Source organism: Quercus suber, unplaced genomic scaffold, assembly GCF_002906115.3.
Source record: "Quercus suber isolate HL8 unplaced genomic scaffold, Cork oak 2.0 scaffold_62, whole genome shotgun sequence".
NCBI classification, from domain to species: domain Eukaryota; kingdom Viridiplantae; phylum Streptophyta; class Magnoliopsida; order Fagales; family Fagaceae; genus Quercus; species Quercus suber.
In genome coordinates, this window is record NW_027069527.1 from 1,646,285 (window position 1) to 1,663,608 (window position 17,324).

Here is a 17,324-nt window from a genome sequence, read left to right on the forward strand (position 1 = left end):
GAACAAACCATGTGATTTAGCACTGCTCCTGTGGACCTCTACAAGAGAACGAATAAAAAAAGTAGGAAAACTAATAGGAGCATCAGTGATGAAAGCGTACAAAAATGCACATCTCTCAATGGGAATGATATGTATATGAGAGATAGGCCAGATACTATGACAAAAAAAAAAAAAAAAAATCCTAAAGAACAGATAATTAAGCTCAGTAAGCTCATGAGTAGTAATCCTAGGATCAGTACCCCAACTAATGGTAGTATCGATGAGAAGTGACATGATGTCGTCAATGGGAGGAAATTCTATGTAGAATACATAGGCTGCTATAACAAAGGTACATTGAGAGCTGTAGCCACTACCTCACAGGTAATGACAAACTTTTCACCCTTTATCCAAGTCTTCACAAAGTGAATATTAGAGTCATTGGTGTGAATAGAGAGTTTGAATAAAACTCTCTAATCAATGTAGCAAGAGGAGGATGTTCGACATCCAAAAGAGGTAACCAACCTCGATTTAGTTATACACTAGTGTCAGCCGAGTATTTGGGCACAGCAGTTGTTGAGCCACCTTGGATCAACTATAGTAGAAAATGGGGTCCACGAGCTGCTATTTATATTCAGGATGAGTTTGATAAGATTATGAAAAGACTACCTAAGTTTCTTAGAGGTCCTTTCAGGAATGTTTTCTACAAATTACCAATTAAAATACTGGAGGAGGAAGGGCCCGCATCGATCAAGACCAAGAGCAGTTGGCATGGAGATGAAATTTGATAGTCTATATTTGTTATGACTTTCATTTTTTTTTTTTTAATGCAACTGTAGGGCCAATAAATTAAATTCTAGCACTTTTTTTTTTCAACAGTTGGCTAATAAATTAAATAATGGCAAACGATGTAAGTCAGTCTATTTATAAACATTTGTATATAAATGAGATGAAACCTTTAAGTGAATATTCAAGTGTCAACATAGTATGGCATAATTTATCTTATATATCAATTATATAATAAAGTGTGAGACATCACAGAACCAATTTTGAATGGAACACGTAAAGAACACATGAGTATGCAAGCCGTTACAGGCCCTTAGCCTTCTTTTGCTTTCATTATGTGATGTATTAAATTGTTAATAAAGAATAAAAAAACCAAAGAGTTGGTTAATCATATCTAACTTTTCTAATGGCAAAGATTGAATTCAGTCTTCTAGTGTACTAGACACGTTTATATAAATAAAACATTTAAAGCAAAACTATGAGGTCATTGATGGGTATGTAAATTTGACGAAAGGTTTTTTTTCTCCCAATGAATTAATCTTTAATAACACCAAAAAAACCCTTAATGGATCAGAATATACCAGAAAAAAAAAAAAAAAAAAAAAAAAAAAAAAAAGAGAAAAAAAAAAGGAGAAATTCTACATTCAGGAGCGGAATTAGGATTTTATGAATGGGTGGGGGAGGGGGGGGGGATTATAACAAGTACAAAATAGAGTCATATAAAAAATATGAAGAGTTTGGGGAGCTAACAACATTTCTTTTGTAAATATTTGGTATATTTAGGGATAAAAGTCTAATATTTGAGAAGTTAGGGGGGAGAGGGGAACTAACATATTAACATATAGTGGTGTACTTATTATGTTATTATTATTGATTCACATTTCTCAGATTAATTTTACTTTCAGGCTCCACTTGGGAGTTCATAAGGGAATGGAATAGAATGGAATGAGATGATCATAAGGGAATGGAAAGGAATGGAATGGAATAGAATGTATTTAAGTAAGGGAAAGGAATGGAAAAGAATGGAATAGAATGGAATTAAATAACCTTGATTGGATGTTTTAAAATAAAGGAATGGAAAAGAATCAAAATGAATGGAATGTAAGTAATCTTGTTTGGGAGCAACATGGAGGGAATGGAATGGAATCATTTTATGACAATATTACTATTAGACCCCTATTTAAAAATAAAAGGTTGAATATATAGGGGTATTTTGGGAGTTTTAGTAAAAAAATCATTAAATCTAATTTCATTCCCTCCCATTCCTCCCAATTTCGGGGGGAATGAAAATTTGATGTTTTAAACGAATAGAAAGGAATGAATGTTCCCTCTTACTCATTCCATTTTCTCCCACTTAAACTCCCAAACAAGGGAATAGACTTTCCATTCCCTCCATTAAAACTCCCAAATAAGAGAAAGGAAGAATATTCTAAAATTATTCTTTTTATTCCTTTCTATTCTATTTCATTCCCTCCTTCCAAGCGAAGCCTCAAGGTTGGCTATTCATCTTGTCCCACCTCACCTAAAATCATGGCTTTGCCACTAGTTAAACATATATGGGGCAATATATATCTTAACTTCTTTTTGTAATCTTTACTAAAAAAATTAACTATCACACACATCGACTAATTTTGATATATGACGAAGTACACATTATAGAGAATCCTATTAGGGTATATAGAGACTAGCACATCTAGTGTTAGGTATATATAGATGAGCTTTACGCTACAATTGAGCCTTTTGGGACAATACATAAAATATTACAAACCCAAATTTATCTCTAACAAATGACATGCACACTTGTACCCTAATACTTATTGTTAGTTCATTTGCAATAATTCTTCCATAAAAAATAAGCTATATACTCATGTTTCATTTGTTCTCTCTCTCACTCTCTCTCTCCAAAAAAAAAAAAAGTTGGACAAATAAGTGGTATAAAAAACTCATTTAAAAATGAGTATTTATGTCACTTCATTATTTTTTAAGGCTAAAATATTAATTTTGTCCCTAAAATTTGGATGAAAATCATTTTTGGTCTCTCTAAATTATTAAAAATGTTATATTTTATGCCTTTCCATACATTCTTGGTAATTATTATGTGTCTATAAGAATGTTCAATTTGCAACCACGATGGACCCAGGATTTTAGTTCAAGGTCCAAGAAAGGTCAAAATAAAGAGGTTGAAAACATATTAATTAAAAAAAAAATCATTAATAGAAGTAAAATGTACTTAATTAATTAAAAGAAGTTACTTAAACATATAAAATATACTTGATATCATGAGTAAATGTTTATCCATAGAAGCATCAATGTTTATTTCTAACTATTCAAAAACAAAGTTATTAACCATTTTTTTTAAAGAATATAATATTGTAAAACAATAACAACGACAAATTCAGACTCCGTTTGGGAGCTAATGAAAGTTTTACCTTATTTTAGTTTTTAATTTCTTTTTGGTACTATTCATGAGTCTTGTTGCACTTTTTGATACTATTTATAGGTCACATTGTGCTATTCAGCTAACTTTTATCCTTTTTATTTTTTATTTTTTTTTACACTTTCAGCAAAAAATTTTCAATTTCAGCTAAATAAGCTGTTTCCAAACAGACTCTCAATTTGACACTAAAATGTTTTGATCTCATCGGGCAAAAGAAGCACTCAAAATTGCAAGACATGCACCCTACAATAGGGCATCCTTCAAATTCAGGTAATCTCGCTTCTATGATTGAATGACTAATGAATTGGACACATCTTAGAAAAGGCACAAAAATTTAGATGTTTTACCTTGCCAAGTTGTTTAAGTGTCTATGGGATGACCACAACATTATGATATCATGTAGCCCAACATTTCTTATATTTTTTTATAATATATCACAAAAGTTACACAATTATTTACATGTACACATACTATATATATATATATATATAATGAGGACAAAACTTAGGTATAGTACCTTAGGTGCTGTTCCTTAGGTTCCCTCTAAGTATTATACCTGAGTTTTGCTCATATAACGAGTGTATATTTTAATGCACATTCCATTATTACAATTAATAATTACATACTTGATAGTTCATACATTTTAAATTGCACCCTTAAAATGTAGTTATTAACAAATATCTAGAATATATATAAAATTTGTGTTAGTATGTGAATCACATGTTATTTTGCATAATGTAACAAAACTATTTACAATGCAAATTTTCATGTGTTTATCAATTTATTTTTAATCCATAAATGCTTTGGACTTATTTTGGCTCATTTTATTTATTGTTTATAACTTATGGATTGTATTTGTGATGAGACTAATTTTTGAAGGGTCATGTTAACGGGTGCTCTTAGGGCAATGGTTATTAATCTATTTTAGGAAAGTTTTGACACCACTTCTATGAGAAATGGAAAAAGTTGTCAAAACATTAATTACTTTTTTTTTTCTTTTCTCATAAAAACTTTCTTTAAATGTATTATTAACCATTACCTTAAGAGCATTCGTTAGCATTTTCTATTTTTGAATGATTGATAATTAATGAGGGGGGAATATTCAAATACCAATTCTCCTTTATAATGTGGGAGGAATATTCAAACCCCAACCCTCCTATTAAAGGAAAACAAGTTGTCAAATATGTGTTTAGCATTTGTTTAGCTAAACGAAAAAAGAGCAAATGATATGCTATAAGGGTAAAAGTATTTAGGGGAAGATATTCTAAAAAGATACGGTAGCCAACCTCCTCTAAAATATGGGTTACTTTTTCAGATGCTGTTTTTTCCTAAAATTTTATGAAAATCAATTCTATTTTGTCTCAGGCTAACCTAAATAAGAAAAGTTAAGAATAGTTTTCTAACTCTTTTTTAAGGTGGCTATCAATTATAGAAAAATGTTGTGAAAATCTTAGGTACATAGCAATGCTGTGAAAATATTGTGAACGTAATAGCACAAATATTAAAATATAAATATACCCAAAAAAAAAGTAGTAAATAAAAAGGTACTTAAAAAAGGTAATCAAAAATAGGCGAAGGGAAACTATAAAAGAGAGGCCCAAGCAAAAGTGAAATTGAGGAAAAGTTTGGGAATTTTTTATTCAAACCCAATCTTTCTTCCATGGCACAGAAACCTAGTAGTTGATCAAAAAAATAAAAAAGAAGTTTAGATGGCCCCCTTATTCCGAATGAATTTAGCAAAATTTGCATCTTTTGTAATCACATTATTGGTTATTGTGGTAGCTAGAGATTGTATTTGTGTTATTTGTAGAATGTCACCATGTCCTAAAGTAGATCCACCCTTGCCCGTTGAAACCGTTTTCCAGCTACCCACTCCGTTACCAATTTGGCCATCTGGTATATATCTCTCAATATGATCTTTAGTGTGTGTCTGGCATGAATTATTTTTGCAAACTTTTTTACTATTTAGCTTATTTTTGCTACTATTCATGGCTCTCACTGCACTTTTTGATACTATTCATGAGTTTTACTGTACTATCTCAGCTAACTTTTACCTTTATCAGCAGTACTTTCAGCAAAAAGTTTTCAATTTCAGTGAAATAAGTAGATCCCAAACGGACACTTACTATATTATTGTTAATTTTCTTCATCATCATCGTTGTTGTTATTATTATTATTATTATATTGATTCCGTTAGCCATTTTCAAAATTTTGAGACTAAAATTTGATTGGTATTGTATATTCTTTAAGGCCGTGTTTATTACACACTAAAATTGTAAGTCTAACTCACTGTTTCAAAATTAAACTCACAATTTTAATGCATTAGTTAACACTTGCATGTAAACACACGCTAGTGTGTAATAAGTCTAACCCTATATTCCTTTTTTTGGAACCCTATATATTGTATATAACATCAATAGTAAGTCTTAGTGCATGTTTGGATAGCGCGTTTTGTGCTATCATGCGTCTGCGTTTCCTTTTCCAATGAGTCCTGTGCACTATTCATGGGACCCACAAGTACCTATTTCCTTTAAAACAACTCCAAAACTGAGTTTCATGGCATTATTCACACATTTAAAAATTATTTTGCTACGATGTTTTTAGTTTTTAATTTTCAGGAATAAACAGTATCCAAACACACCCTTAATCTTAAAATTGTGAGAACGGTTAAAGATATCAACGTTTTAGTAAGTGTGGGCAACATGTGTAATTTTTATTAATTTTTTGGTGTTCTATGTTACAATAGGAACAGGATTTGCAACTAGGTTTCTGAGTCTGGGAGATTTAATAGTGTCAAAAGCAACAGATTTCGAAGTAGTTTGGAGGACTCACTCAAGTGGTCCAGACAACCTTGGAGCAACATTCTTTGAACCCTCAACAACTGATGATACAACATAAGGATACAAGGTGCTAGGTTACTATAGCCAACCCAACAATAAGCCCTTCACTGGATGATCTGTACTAGCCTTCGATAGGTACTTACGTGGAAATATAAAGTGGAAATATAAAGGTTCCGGCAGATTACAATTATGTGTGGAGCAGCATGTATTCATCAAAGATCGATCAAGATGGGTTTGGCTATATCCGGTGGCCAAAATGCCCAGATGGTTACAAAGCCTTAGGGCTTGTTGTCACAAACGCAACTCTGAAACCATCCCTAGATAAAATAAGTTGTGTTAAAGCTGAGCTCACTGAGCAATGTGAGAATTTCAACTGGATTTGGGGTGCTGAAGGTATTAATATTTATACTAGAAGGCCCAGCACTAGAGCGACCCAAGCTATGGGAGTTCATTTGGGTTCCTTTGTAGCCCAAGTTGGTGGGGTTATGTCTGATATAGCTTGCTTGAAGAATACAAATTCTGATTTATCTTCTATGCCTACCCTAGAAAAAATTAAGCCAATAATTAAAGCCTACTCTCCACGGGCGTACTTTCATCCTGATGAAAAATACCTGCCTGCTTCAGTGGAGTGGTTTTTTGAGAATGGGGGACTATTATATAAGAGAGGGGACGAGGGAAATCCTGTTCCAATTACGCCCAACGGCTCAAACCTTCCTTAAGGTGGTTCAGATGATGGTGCCTATTGGTTGAACGAACCAGATGACTTTGATGCCAGAGACAGGGTCGAGAGAGGAGATCTAGCAATAGCTTGGGTTTATATGCGTGTAAAGCCCATGTTTGGTGCCACATTCACTGACATAGCTATATGGATCTATTATCCATTTAATGGCCCTGCCAAGATAAGATTTGGACTTCTCAATTATCAACTTCCGCACATAGGTGAACATATTGGTGATTGGGAGCATGTGACCTTGAGAGTCAACAATTTCAATGGAGAGCTACAAAGTATCTATTTTTCTCAACATAAAGGTGGTACATGGTTGGATGCTACTGATCTTGAGTTTCAAGAAGGTAACAAGGCTGCTGTGTATGCATCAAGGTATGGACATGCATTTTATTCAAAGCCTGGACTTGTTTTGGACGGGCGCGATGGAATTGGACTGAGGAATGATTGTGAAAAGGTTGATTTGTACTTGGATACTGGAGCAAGTTATACATTGGTGGCAACTGAGTATTTGGGCTCAGCAGCTGTTGAGCCACCTTGGCTAAACTATCGTAGAGAATGGGGCCCAACAGTTAATCATATTCTTAAGGATGAGATTGATGAGATTTTGAAAGTAATTCCTAAGCCTCTTAGAGGTCATTTCAGGAAATTTTTCTACAAATTACCAAGGGAAATACTGGAGGAAGGCCCCTCATCGATCAAAACGAAGGTCAATTGGGATGGAGATGAAATTTGATGGTTTATTTTTGTTATTGCTTTTATTTTTGGCGACAGTTGTGCCAAAAAAAAAAAAAAAAATAATTAATGAGACGGGCTAGCTTCCACCTGGGTTCAGTCTAGCTAACCTAACTCAAATAGTAACTATCCAACCTAAAAACTTAACCAAAAATAAATTACAATGGTGATTGTATTTTAGCAAAAAAATAAATAAATAATAACTATTTTAATATCAAAGAAAACCAAAATTATGTGTTATTGGTGAAATTAGAGTTAAATTTTTTGTAACTACAGTAAACTGATATAAATACCAGTTGACTGTAGCAAATTATAAAAATAAAATACAATATTTTATTAAAATTATATCTCTTACTTCAATTTAAAAAAAAAAAAAAAAAAAACTCAAATTCTCGCTCTTCCTTATTATTTTAATAATTTTTTTATATTATTTTAAATGAAGTGATAAAAAAAATAGAACATTTAATATTGGGTATATTGTAAAGTGAGGTAGTAAAATAGATAAAATAGCTTTTGAAGTGCTAAAAGCTAAAAATTTTAGCACCACCACTATGAATGCTCTAACTTCAAAAAAACAAAATCCTAGCTAGCCTAGTATTAAAAAATATATATATATTATTTTGTTTTTGTCTTTGTTAGTATATGATTGCATCTTAATGTATTTAAAAACAACGATTTTGTGTATTTATAATTTTTTAATACTATATGGATATCTATTTGAAGTTTTTTTCTTTAATACTCCGGCCCTTGCTAGCTTAAAATCCTAAATCTGTCCATGATCATAGTATTAAGTAATTTATCTTATATATCAATTACATAATTAAGTGTGTGAGATCACAAAACCAATTACACGTGAAGAACACATGACTGTGCAAGATGGTACAGGCCCTCAACCAGGGACAAACCCACAAGGGGCGCCAAGGGGGCTCGGGCCCCCCGGCTTAATGAAAAAAAAAAATTAATTTGGACCCCGTAGCCCAAAGATTTTTTTTTTTTTTTTTTATGATTATATATATATATATATATTTCTTAGAGTTATGCCTCACTCTTCCAAAAACTTAGACTCCCTCTTTTTAATTAGTCTAACCCGACTAACAACTACCCAACTCAAAAACTGAACAAAAAGAAAATTTTAAATATAAAAAAAAAAAAATCTCAGTCAACCCAGTTTTAGAGCACTAGCATTAGGGGTTCTAAATGTTAAATATTTAGTATTTAGAACACCAAATACCAAAAATACTACTATACGAGATATTCCAAATGCTATATTAAAGTAGCAAAATTAAGTTTTGGTTTGTGAATATATNGGGAATAGATGTATTATGTAAGTTAGAGTTTATTTATAAACATTTGTCATTTAGAATATATATATTGTTTGTATCAGTGAGCAAACTGTTGTATTGATTCTTAAAAAAATTAAAAAATAAAAACCGTTATATTACTTACTAATTAATGAGACGGGCTAGCTTCCACCTGGGTTCAGTCTAGCTAACCTAACTCAAATAGTAACTATCCAACCTAAAAACTTAACCAAAAATAAATTACAATGGTGATTTATTTTAGCAAAAAAATAAATAAATAATACTATTTTAATATCAAAGAAAACCAAAATTATGTGTTATTGGTGAAATTAGAGTTAAATTTTTTGTAACTACAGTAAACTGATATAAATACCAGTTGACTGTAGAAATTTAAAAATAAAATACAATATTTTATTAAATTATATCTCTTACTTCAATTTAAAAAAAAAAAAAAAAAAAACTCAAATTCTCGCTCTTTCTTATTATTTTAATAATTTTTTTTATTATTTTAAATGAAGTGATAAAAAAAATAGAACATTTAATATTGGGTATATTGTAAAGTGAGGTATAAAATAGATAAAATAGCTTTTGAAGTGCTAAAAGCTAAAAATTTTAGCACCACCACTATGAATGCTCTAACTTCAAAAAAACAAAATCCTAGCTAGCCTAGTATTAAAAAAATATATATATATATTTTGTTTTTGTCTTTGTTAGTATATGATTGCATCTTAATTATTTAAAACAACGATTTTGTGTATTTATAATTTTTTAATACTATATGGATATCTATTTGAAGTTTTTTTCTTTAATACTCCGGCCCTTGCTAGCTTAAAATCCTAAATCGTCCATGATCATAGTATTAAGTAATTTATCTTATATATCAATTACATAATTAAGTGTGTGAGATCACAAAACCAATTACACGTGAAGAACACATGACTGTGCAAGATGGTACAGGCCCTCAACCAGGGACAAACCCACAGGGCGCCAAGGGGCTCGGGCCCCGCTAATGAAAAAAAAAAATTTTGGACCCCGTAGCCCAAAGATTTTTTTTTTTTTTTATGATATATATATATATATATATATTTCTTAGAGTTATGCCTCACTCTTCCAAAAACTTAGACTCCCTCTTTTTAATTAGTCTAACCCACTAACAACTACCCAACTCAAAAACTGAACAAAAAGAAAATTTTAAATAAAAAAATAAAAAATCTCAGCCACCCAATTTTAGAGCACTAGCATTAGGGGTTCTAAATGTTAAATATTTAGTATTTAGAACACCAAATACCAAAAATACTACTATACGAGATATTCCAAATGCTATATTAAAGTAGCAAAATTAAAGTTTGGTTTGTGAATATATATATATATATATATTTTTTTTTTGAATAGTTGATATAAATTAAGTTTTGGTTTGTGAATATATATATATATATATATATATTTTTTTTTTTTTTTGCAATAGTTGATGCTTTTAAGAAACAATATTATTTTGTACTTTTTTTGTCTTTGTTGGTAAATGATTGCATCTTAATGTATTAAGAAACAATAATTTTGTGTATTAATCTTGGTTGATAGTTTGTTAGTACTATATGGATACCTATTTGGATTTTTTTACTTCTTATACTTCGGCCCCCCTAGCTTGAAATTCTAGGTCCACCCCAACCCTTAACCTTCTTTTGTTTTCATTATGTGATGTGTTAAATTGTTAATAAATAATTTTTTTTTTAAAAAAAACCATAAGAGTTGGTTAATCATATCTATATACGAGATATTCCAAATGCTATATTAAAGTAGCAAAATTAAGTTTTGGTTTGTGAATATATATATATATATATATATTTTTTTTGCAATAGTTGATGCTTTTAAGAAACAATATTATTTTGTACTTTTTTTTGTCTTTGTTGGTAAATGATTGCATCTTAATGTATTAAGAAACAATAATTTTGTGTATTGATCTTGGTTGATAGTTTGTTAGTACTATATGGATACCTATTTGGATTTTTTTACTTCTTATACTTCGGCCCCCCTAGCTTGAAATCCTAGGTCCACCCCAACCCTTAACCTTCTTTTGTTTTCATTATGTGATGTGTTAAATTGTTAATAAATAATTTAAAAAAAAAAAAAAAAACCATAACAGTTGGTTAATCATATCTATATTTTTATAATGGCAAAGATTTGATCCAATCTTCTAGTGTACTAAACCCATTGAGATGATTACACATGTCCACATTTGATTACATGTTTCTATCATTACGGGTCTAAGTGTATTATTAGGGGCATTGGACTCAAGCCAAATCCAGACTTTAATTGTATCTGTAAAGCAAATTTGTTTATATATATATATATATATATAACACTTAAGCAAATTCTTTGTGATTATTGCTTAAAAAAAAGAACTATTTCCTTAAGCCAAAGCTTTGTTTAATCATTAAAATCGGCATACAAAGTTGTTGAAATCTTAATGAGAAGGGTTTTTTTTTTTTTTTCTTCGATGTATTACTCTTTATTAATGCACAAAAAATTATTTTTTTAAAAAAAAAATCCTTAATGGATCGGAATACCAAAAGTTGAAGTTAGAAGGGGAAAAAGATTTCTTTATTCATAACATTTTTACAATAAACCCTAGCTAACAGACTGTTATTGTTGAGGAAAAAATTGATATCAATAATAGACTCAAATTAAACCCAGGAACAATCTCCCAACTAAGATTTATTTGTATAAATTTTATGTTATCATCACAATAGCCAATTGATTCACCAGACTTTAAGAATTTTCTGTCGCACAAGCACTGCAACCTTTTTTTGATGCTCACAACCATAGCGTTTCAATGTCATTCATGTAACCCAACATTTCATATATTATTCATAATATATGAATATATCACAAAATATACAAACAATTATTTCCGAGCACATGTACTACTATATATAACGAAAACGAATGTATTTTTTTAATGTACATTCCAATTAATCATTAAATATTTGATACTTTTTAAAGTACACCCCTCTCAAAGGTAGCTTTTCAACAAATATCTAGAATATATATATATATATATATATAATTTTTGTTTTCTGCGGAACACATGTTATTTTGCATAATGTAACTAAAATACATCCTTTCCTCACAATGTATTCATTTTCACGAGTTTATCACTTTTTCTTAACTCTATAAAATACTTCTGATTTTTTTTAACTCATTTTATTCATTGTTTATAAATTATGGAATTTGTGTTTCTCACCGCAGTCCTGATTTTTTCATAATTCAATAAAGAAAAAGTTAATTCATGCTTTAAAGGCATTGAGTTAGGATTTTTTTTAAAAAAAAAATTATAGAATAAAAATCAATAGATTTTTTTTTCAACTTTTTATATTTCCATTAAAATAGTTTCAAAATTCAAATAGGCTAATAAGAGCACCTGTTAACCAATTTCATTCAATAATTATAATTAATGAGGAGGAAGATTCAAATTCCAACTTTGCTAATAAAGGAAAACAATTTGTGATAATAAATTATAGGAAAACGTTAACGGATGCCCTAAAAGAATTTATTTAGGAAATATTTTTAGAAACTTTATTGGAAAAGAAAAAGTAACTAACTTTCTTAACATTCTTTTATATTTGAGAAATGATATGTCTACAACATTTTTACAACAAATCCTAAGTAGCAGGTTGTTACTGGTTGTTATTGTTGGGGCAAAAAAGTAATCTTAGTGTTAGTTTTAAATTTGAACCAATAACAACTAACCATCTGTGATTTGTTGTAAAATTGTTGTAGACGTAATAGCATCTCTCTTTATATTTCTCATGAAAATATTATTAAAACTTTTCTAAAATGATTCATTAACAAATGGGCTAAGAGCACTCGTTAACCAAATTCATTCCATAATTATAATGAGGAGGAAGATTCAAATCCCAACTTTGCTAATAAAGGAAAACAAGTTGTGATAATAAATTATAGGGAAAAGTCAACGGATGTCCTAAAAAAAATTTACTTGGGAAATATTTTTAGAAAATTTTATGAGAAAAGAAAAAGTAACTAACATTTTTGCCAGCTTTTTATATTTTCCATTAAAATAGAATTAAAACTTTCCTAAAATGATTTATTAACAAATAGGGTAAGAGCACCCGTTAACCAGATCCATTCCATAATTATAATGAGGAGGAAGATTCAAATCCCAACTTTGCTAATAAAGGAAAACAAGTTGTGACAATAAATAATAAGGAAAAGTTAATGGATGCCCTAAATCATTAATTTAGAAAATATTTTAGAATTTTTTATTGGAAAACAAAAAGTAACTAACTTTTTTGACAGCTTTTTATATTTCCCATGAAAATAGTATTAAAACTTTTCTGAAATGATCCATTAACAAATGGGTTAAGAGCACCCATTAACTAGATCCATTCGATAATTACAATGAAGAGAAAGATTCAAATCCCAACTTGCTAATAATGGAAAAAAAGCTACAATAATAAATTATAGGAAAAAGTTAACAGATGTCTTAAAAATATTAATTTAGAAAATTGTGGGGATAAATGCCCAAATTCATATATTGAGCCTTGGACCCTATATGAGGATGTGGTACGTCCAAGAATGAGTAAATGATTGGGAAAGACTCCGAAGTAGAAAATCACGTAAGGAGATGTAAAGAAATATAGCCGAGGAGCTTATCTTTCTCGGATATGAGGATACTAGTCAAGCATATACTTGGGCGTTTGGGCAAACTTCCAGAAAGTTTCAGTGATAAGGATGAACTTCAAACATGTATAAAGAGATAAGAATAGAGAAATTATCTAAGGGAAAAGCTGCTACCACCGCATTAAATGCACTGCAGCAACTTTTCTAGCAGCATTTACGTGGAGAAGACCCTTAAACAGCAGCCTCAGCTACCACCACTCATAAAGAACAAAAAAAATACCTGATGGACATGTACTCAAATGAATGCTCAGAGAAGAACAGGTGTACGATCAAGATAGGCTAAAAGAAAACTTATAAATGTAAAGAACCCCTCATAAGAAGAGGTGGAGAAAAAAGGGAGAAAAGGAAGAAGAGAAAGATTTACTGTAACTCTAAAAATTGTATAAACCTTTCAGACAATAATCTATCTCCTCGAACATCATTTTATTCAAGTTTTAAGTGTGTTTTTGTACTTGTTCATCTTTTAAGAACTGGATTAACTATTTTTTAGTTCACAAACAGCTCAGTTCTTTCACCCACTCTCTACAAATTCATTGTATTGGGCTTATTGAGCTCACATCCCATATCTTTTGGGCTTGGGCTACAAATCTCCCTACAATTGGCGCCGTCTATGGGAAGAACTTGAGCAAGAGTGAAAGCAACAATTGACGATGGCTGAATCAGGTCAACAACCAGCAGAATCCAGGGCATCCCAACACGTTGATCCTTTTCTTAACCTGGAGCAAAGAGGTGATCGTGAAGGTAGTGTACATACTACACATACTGATCGAAACCAACCATGAGGTGGAAGTCACATGTCTCATGCAGAGAAGAACAAGAACATGCAACAGGATATTGATCAGTTAAAAAGGGAGTTGCGCCACGCAAAGAGGAAGCGGACTTCTTCAAATTCTAATGACGAACAAGACATTAATTATAGACGGAGGTCTCAAACCCTAGCTAGTGAATCCTTTTCATATGAAGACGAACATTATCGTAAACGGGAACATCGAAGCCCATCACATGGAGAGGTAGGAAAATGATGCTATGAGCAAAACCTTGAACCAAATCTCCAAATCGCCTTTCACTCGAAGAATTGAAGAGGCAAGACTTCCTCGTCGTTTTCATCAGCCAACATTCATTATCTATAATGGTCGATCAGACCCTATGGAACACGTGAGCCATTTTAACCAAATGATGGCTATCCATTCCAAAGATGAAGCTTTGATGTGTAAAGTTTTCCCCTCCAGTCTAGGATCAGTTACAATGAGATGGTTTGACAGCTTGAGAGTAGATTCTATTAGCTCCTTCAAAGAGCTCACATAAGCATTTGGTTCTTGTTTTGTCACCTGTTGAAGAGTCACTCGGCCCTTAGCTTCCCTGCTATCCTTAAACATGCAAGAAGATGAGACCCTGAAAATGTATTCAGACAGGTACTGAGAGATGTTTAACGAGATGAAGGGTGATTTTGATGAAGTGACCCTCAATACATTTAAGCTCGGCCTCCCCACCAACCATGGTTTAAGGAAATATCTAATTGGAAAACCTGTCACCAGTATGCGTCAACTAATGGACAGGATTGATAAGTATAAGAGGGTTGAAGAAGATCAACAACAAGGGAAAGGGAAGGATAAGGTTATCCCTCAGGAGAGAAGGGATTTCAGGTCGGATCGTTACAATAACAATAGATTAAGGAGAGATTTTACTGGACAGTCAAGATCGGCAAATTTTCAAGTCGTCAACACTATATTCCGAGAGCCAATACATCAAGTTTTTGAGCAGATTAAAAATGAGCCGTTCTTCAAATGACCGAATAAGATGATAGAAAATCCTGAAAAACGTAATCGCAACCTCTACTGTCAGTATCACCAGGATCATGGACATACCACAGAAGATTGTAGGAGTCTCTGGGATCATTTAGAATAGCTTGTCCGTGAGGATAAATTAAAACAACTCCTGCATCATTCTAGTGGTCAAGGGAGTCAAGTAAGCTCAAAATCTCAAAGAGATGTTTCTTCGAGAACCCCCTTGGGAACCATCAATGTCATCTTCGCTGCACCTGGGAGAACAAGATCCTACCCGTCCAGGATAATGTCCATAGCCCGTTTACCCACAGGAGATGTTAATCAAGATCCAAAGAGGGCTAAAATAGATTTTTCGCCAGTTCTAGGATTCTTGGACGAAGATAAGATTGGAACCATCCAACCCCATGATGACGCTTTGGTAATCACCTTCAGAATTTGGGGGTATGACGTGAAGAGACTAATGGTGGACCAGAGCAGTGGAGCTGAGATAATGTACCCTAATCTCTATAAGGGGCTGAACTTAAAACCTGATGACTTAACGCCCTATAGTTCCTCCCTGGTGGCTCTTAAAGGAAGAATTGTTATCCCGAAGGGCCAAATATGACTACTTATAAAGACTGGTCCAGAAGTAGTAAAGGTAGATTTTATTGTCGTAGATGCATATTCACCCTATACTGCAATCGTGGCTAGACCTTGGCTTCATACGCTCAGGGCTGTTTCCTCTACTCTACATCAGAAGGTTAAGTATCCATCTGAAGGATAATGAAATTTTGGGAGATCAATCTATGGCTAGACAATGTTTAGTGGCTGCCATTCAGCATAAGCTCGAAGCTGAGTCCTCGGCCCATGTTGGAAAGGATTTATAGCAGTTAAAACCTTTGGCATTGCCTATCGTTGATTCAACCGAAGGTGCGAGGTGTGAAGATTTGATAAAAGTTGCTATCAGAGATGATCCGGAGAAGTTCTTTGAAGTTAGATCTCAGTTACCTCTTCAGGAGAAGGAAGAGCTTATAGAATTCCTTAAAAGAAACATTGATGTATTTGCCTGGAATGCTTACGAAGCCCTTGGGGTAGATCCAGAATTCATATGTTACCATCTGAAGGTCAACCCATTGATCACTCCTAGGAAACAGCCTCCTCGACACCCATCTAAGGAGCACACTGATGCAGTGCGAGAGAAAGTAGTAAAGCTCAAACAAGCTGGAACTATTAAAGAAGTTTTTTATCCGGAATGGCTAGCGAATACTGTGGTGGTGAAGAAGAAGAATGAGAAATGGCGAGTGTGCGTAGATTTCACTAACTTAAATAAAGCTTGCCCTAAAAATCCGCTCCTTATGCCTAAAATAGACCAGCTTGTGGATGCAACTATTGGCCATCCTCGGATGAGTTTCCTAGATGCTTTCCAAGGTTATCACTAAATACCATTAGCCCTGGATGATCAGGAGAAGACTGCTTTTGTCACCCCTATTGAAAACTACCACTACAAAGTGACGCCATTTGGTTTGAAAAATGCGGGGTTTACCTATCAAAGAATAATGACGAGGATATTTGAGCCACAACTGGGTAAGAGTATCGAGATTTACATTGATGACATGGTGGTGAAGAGCAAGATTGTTTCTGAGCATGTGAAAGATCTTGGAAACATTTTTGAAGTTCTCAAAAGATATAAGTTGCGTTTAAATGCATCCAAATACTTGTTTGGTGTGGGATCAGGCAAATTCTTGGGTTACATGATAACTCACAGGGAAATTGAGGTCAACCCTGACCAGACAAAAATCATCAACAATTTACAACCTCCTCGAAATCCCAAAAAGGTCCAGAAATTGACCGGAATGGCTACCACCCTGAACCGATTTATCTTTCGATTAGCAAACAGGTGTAGACCTTTCTTCTTGTTGATCAATAAGTGGAAAGGATTTGAATGGACTGAAGAATGTGCTTTGTCTTTCCAACAACTTAAAGATTATCTAGCTCGACCACCAATCATATCCAGTCCTAAGCCAGATGAAGTCTTGTTTCCCTACATTGCTGTGGGTCATTATA

The 17,324-nt window shown here is 32.4% G+C and overlaps 2 protein-coding genes across 2 annotated transcripts; both read left to right on the forward strand.

The window, feature by feature from the left end:
* The first annotated feature begins 4,821 nt into the window (after positions 1-4,821).
* On the forward strand, positions 4,822-7,549 carry LOC111996154 (hypothetical protein At1g04090). The gene is made up of 2 exons (XM_065772725.1): positions 4,822-5,095; positions 5,946-7,549. The coding sequence occupies exon 2, from the start codon at positions 6,858-6,860 to the stop codon at positions 7,497-7,499; it is 642 nt and encodes a 213-aa protein (XP_065628797.1). The 5' UTR covers positions 4,822-5,095; positions 5,946-6,857; the 3' UTR covers positions 7,500-7,549.
* Positions 7,550-14,931: 7,382 nt separating this feature from the next.
* On the forward strand, positions 14,932-15,885 carry LOC136067196 (uncharacterized). The gene is made up of 2 exons (XM_065772716.1): positions 14,932-15,272; positions 15,447-15,885. Exons 1-2 carry the CDS (start codon positions 14,932-14,934, stop codon positions 15,883-15,885), a joined length of 780 nt encoding a protein of 259 aa, XP_065628788.1.
* The last annotated feature ends 1,439 nt before the right edge of the window (positions 15,886-17,324 follow it).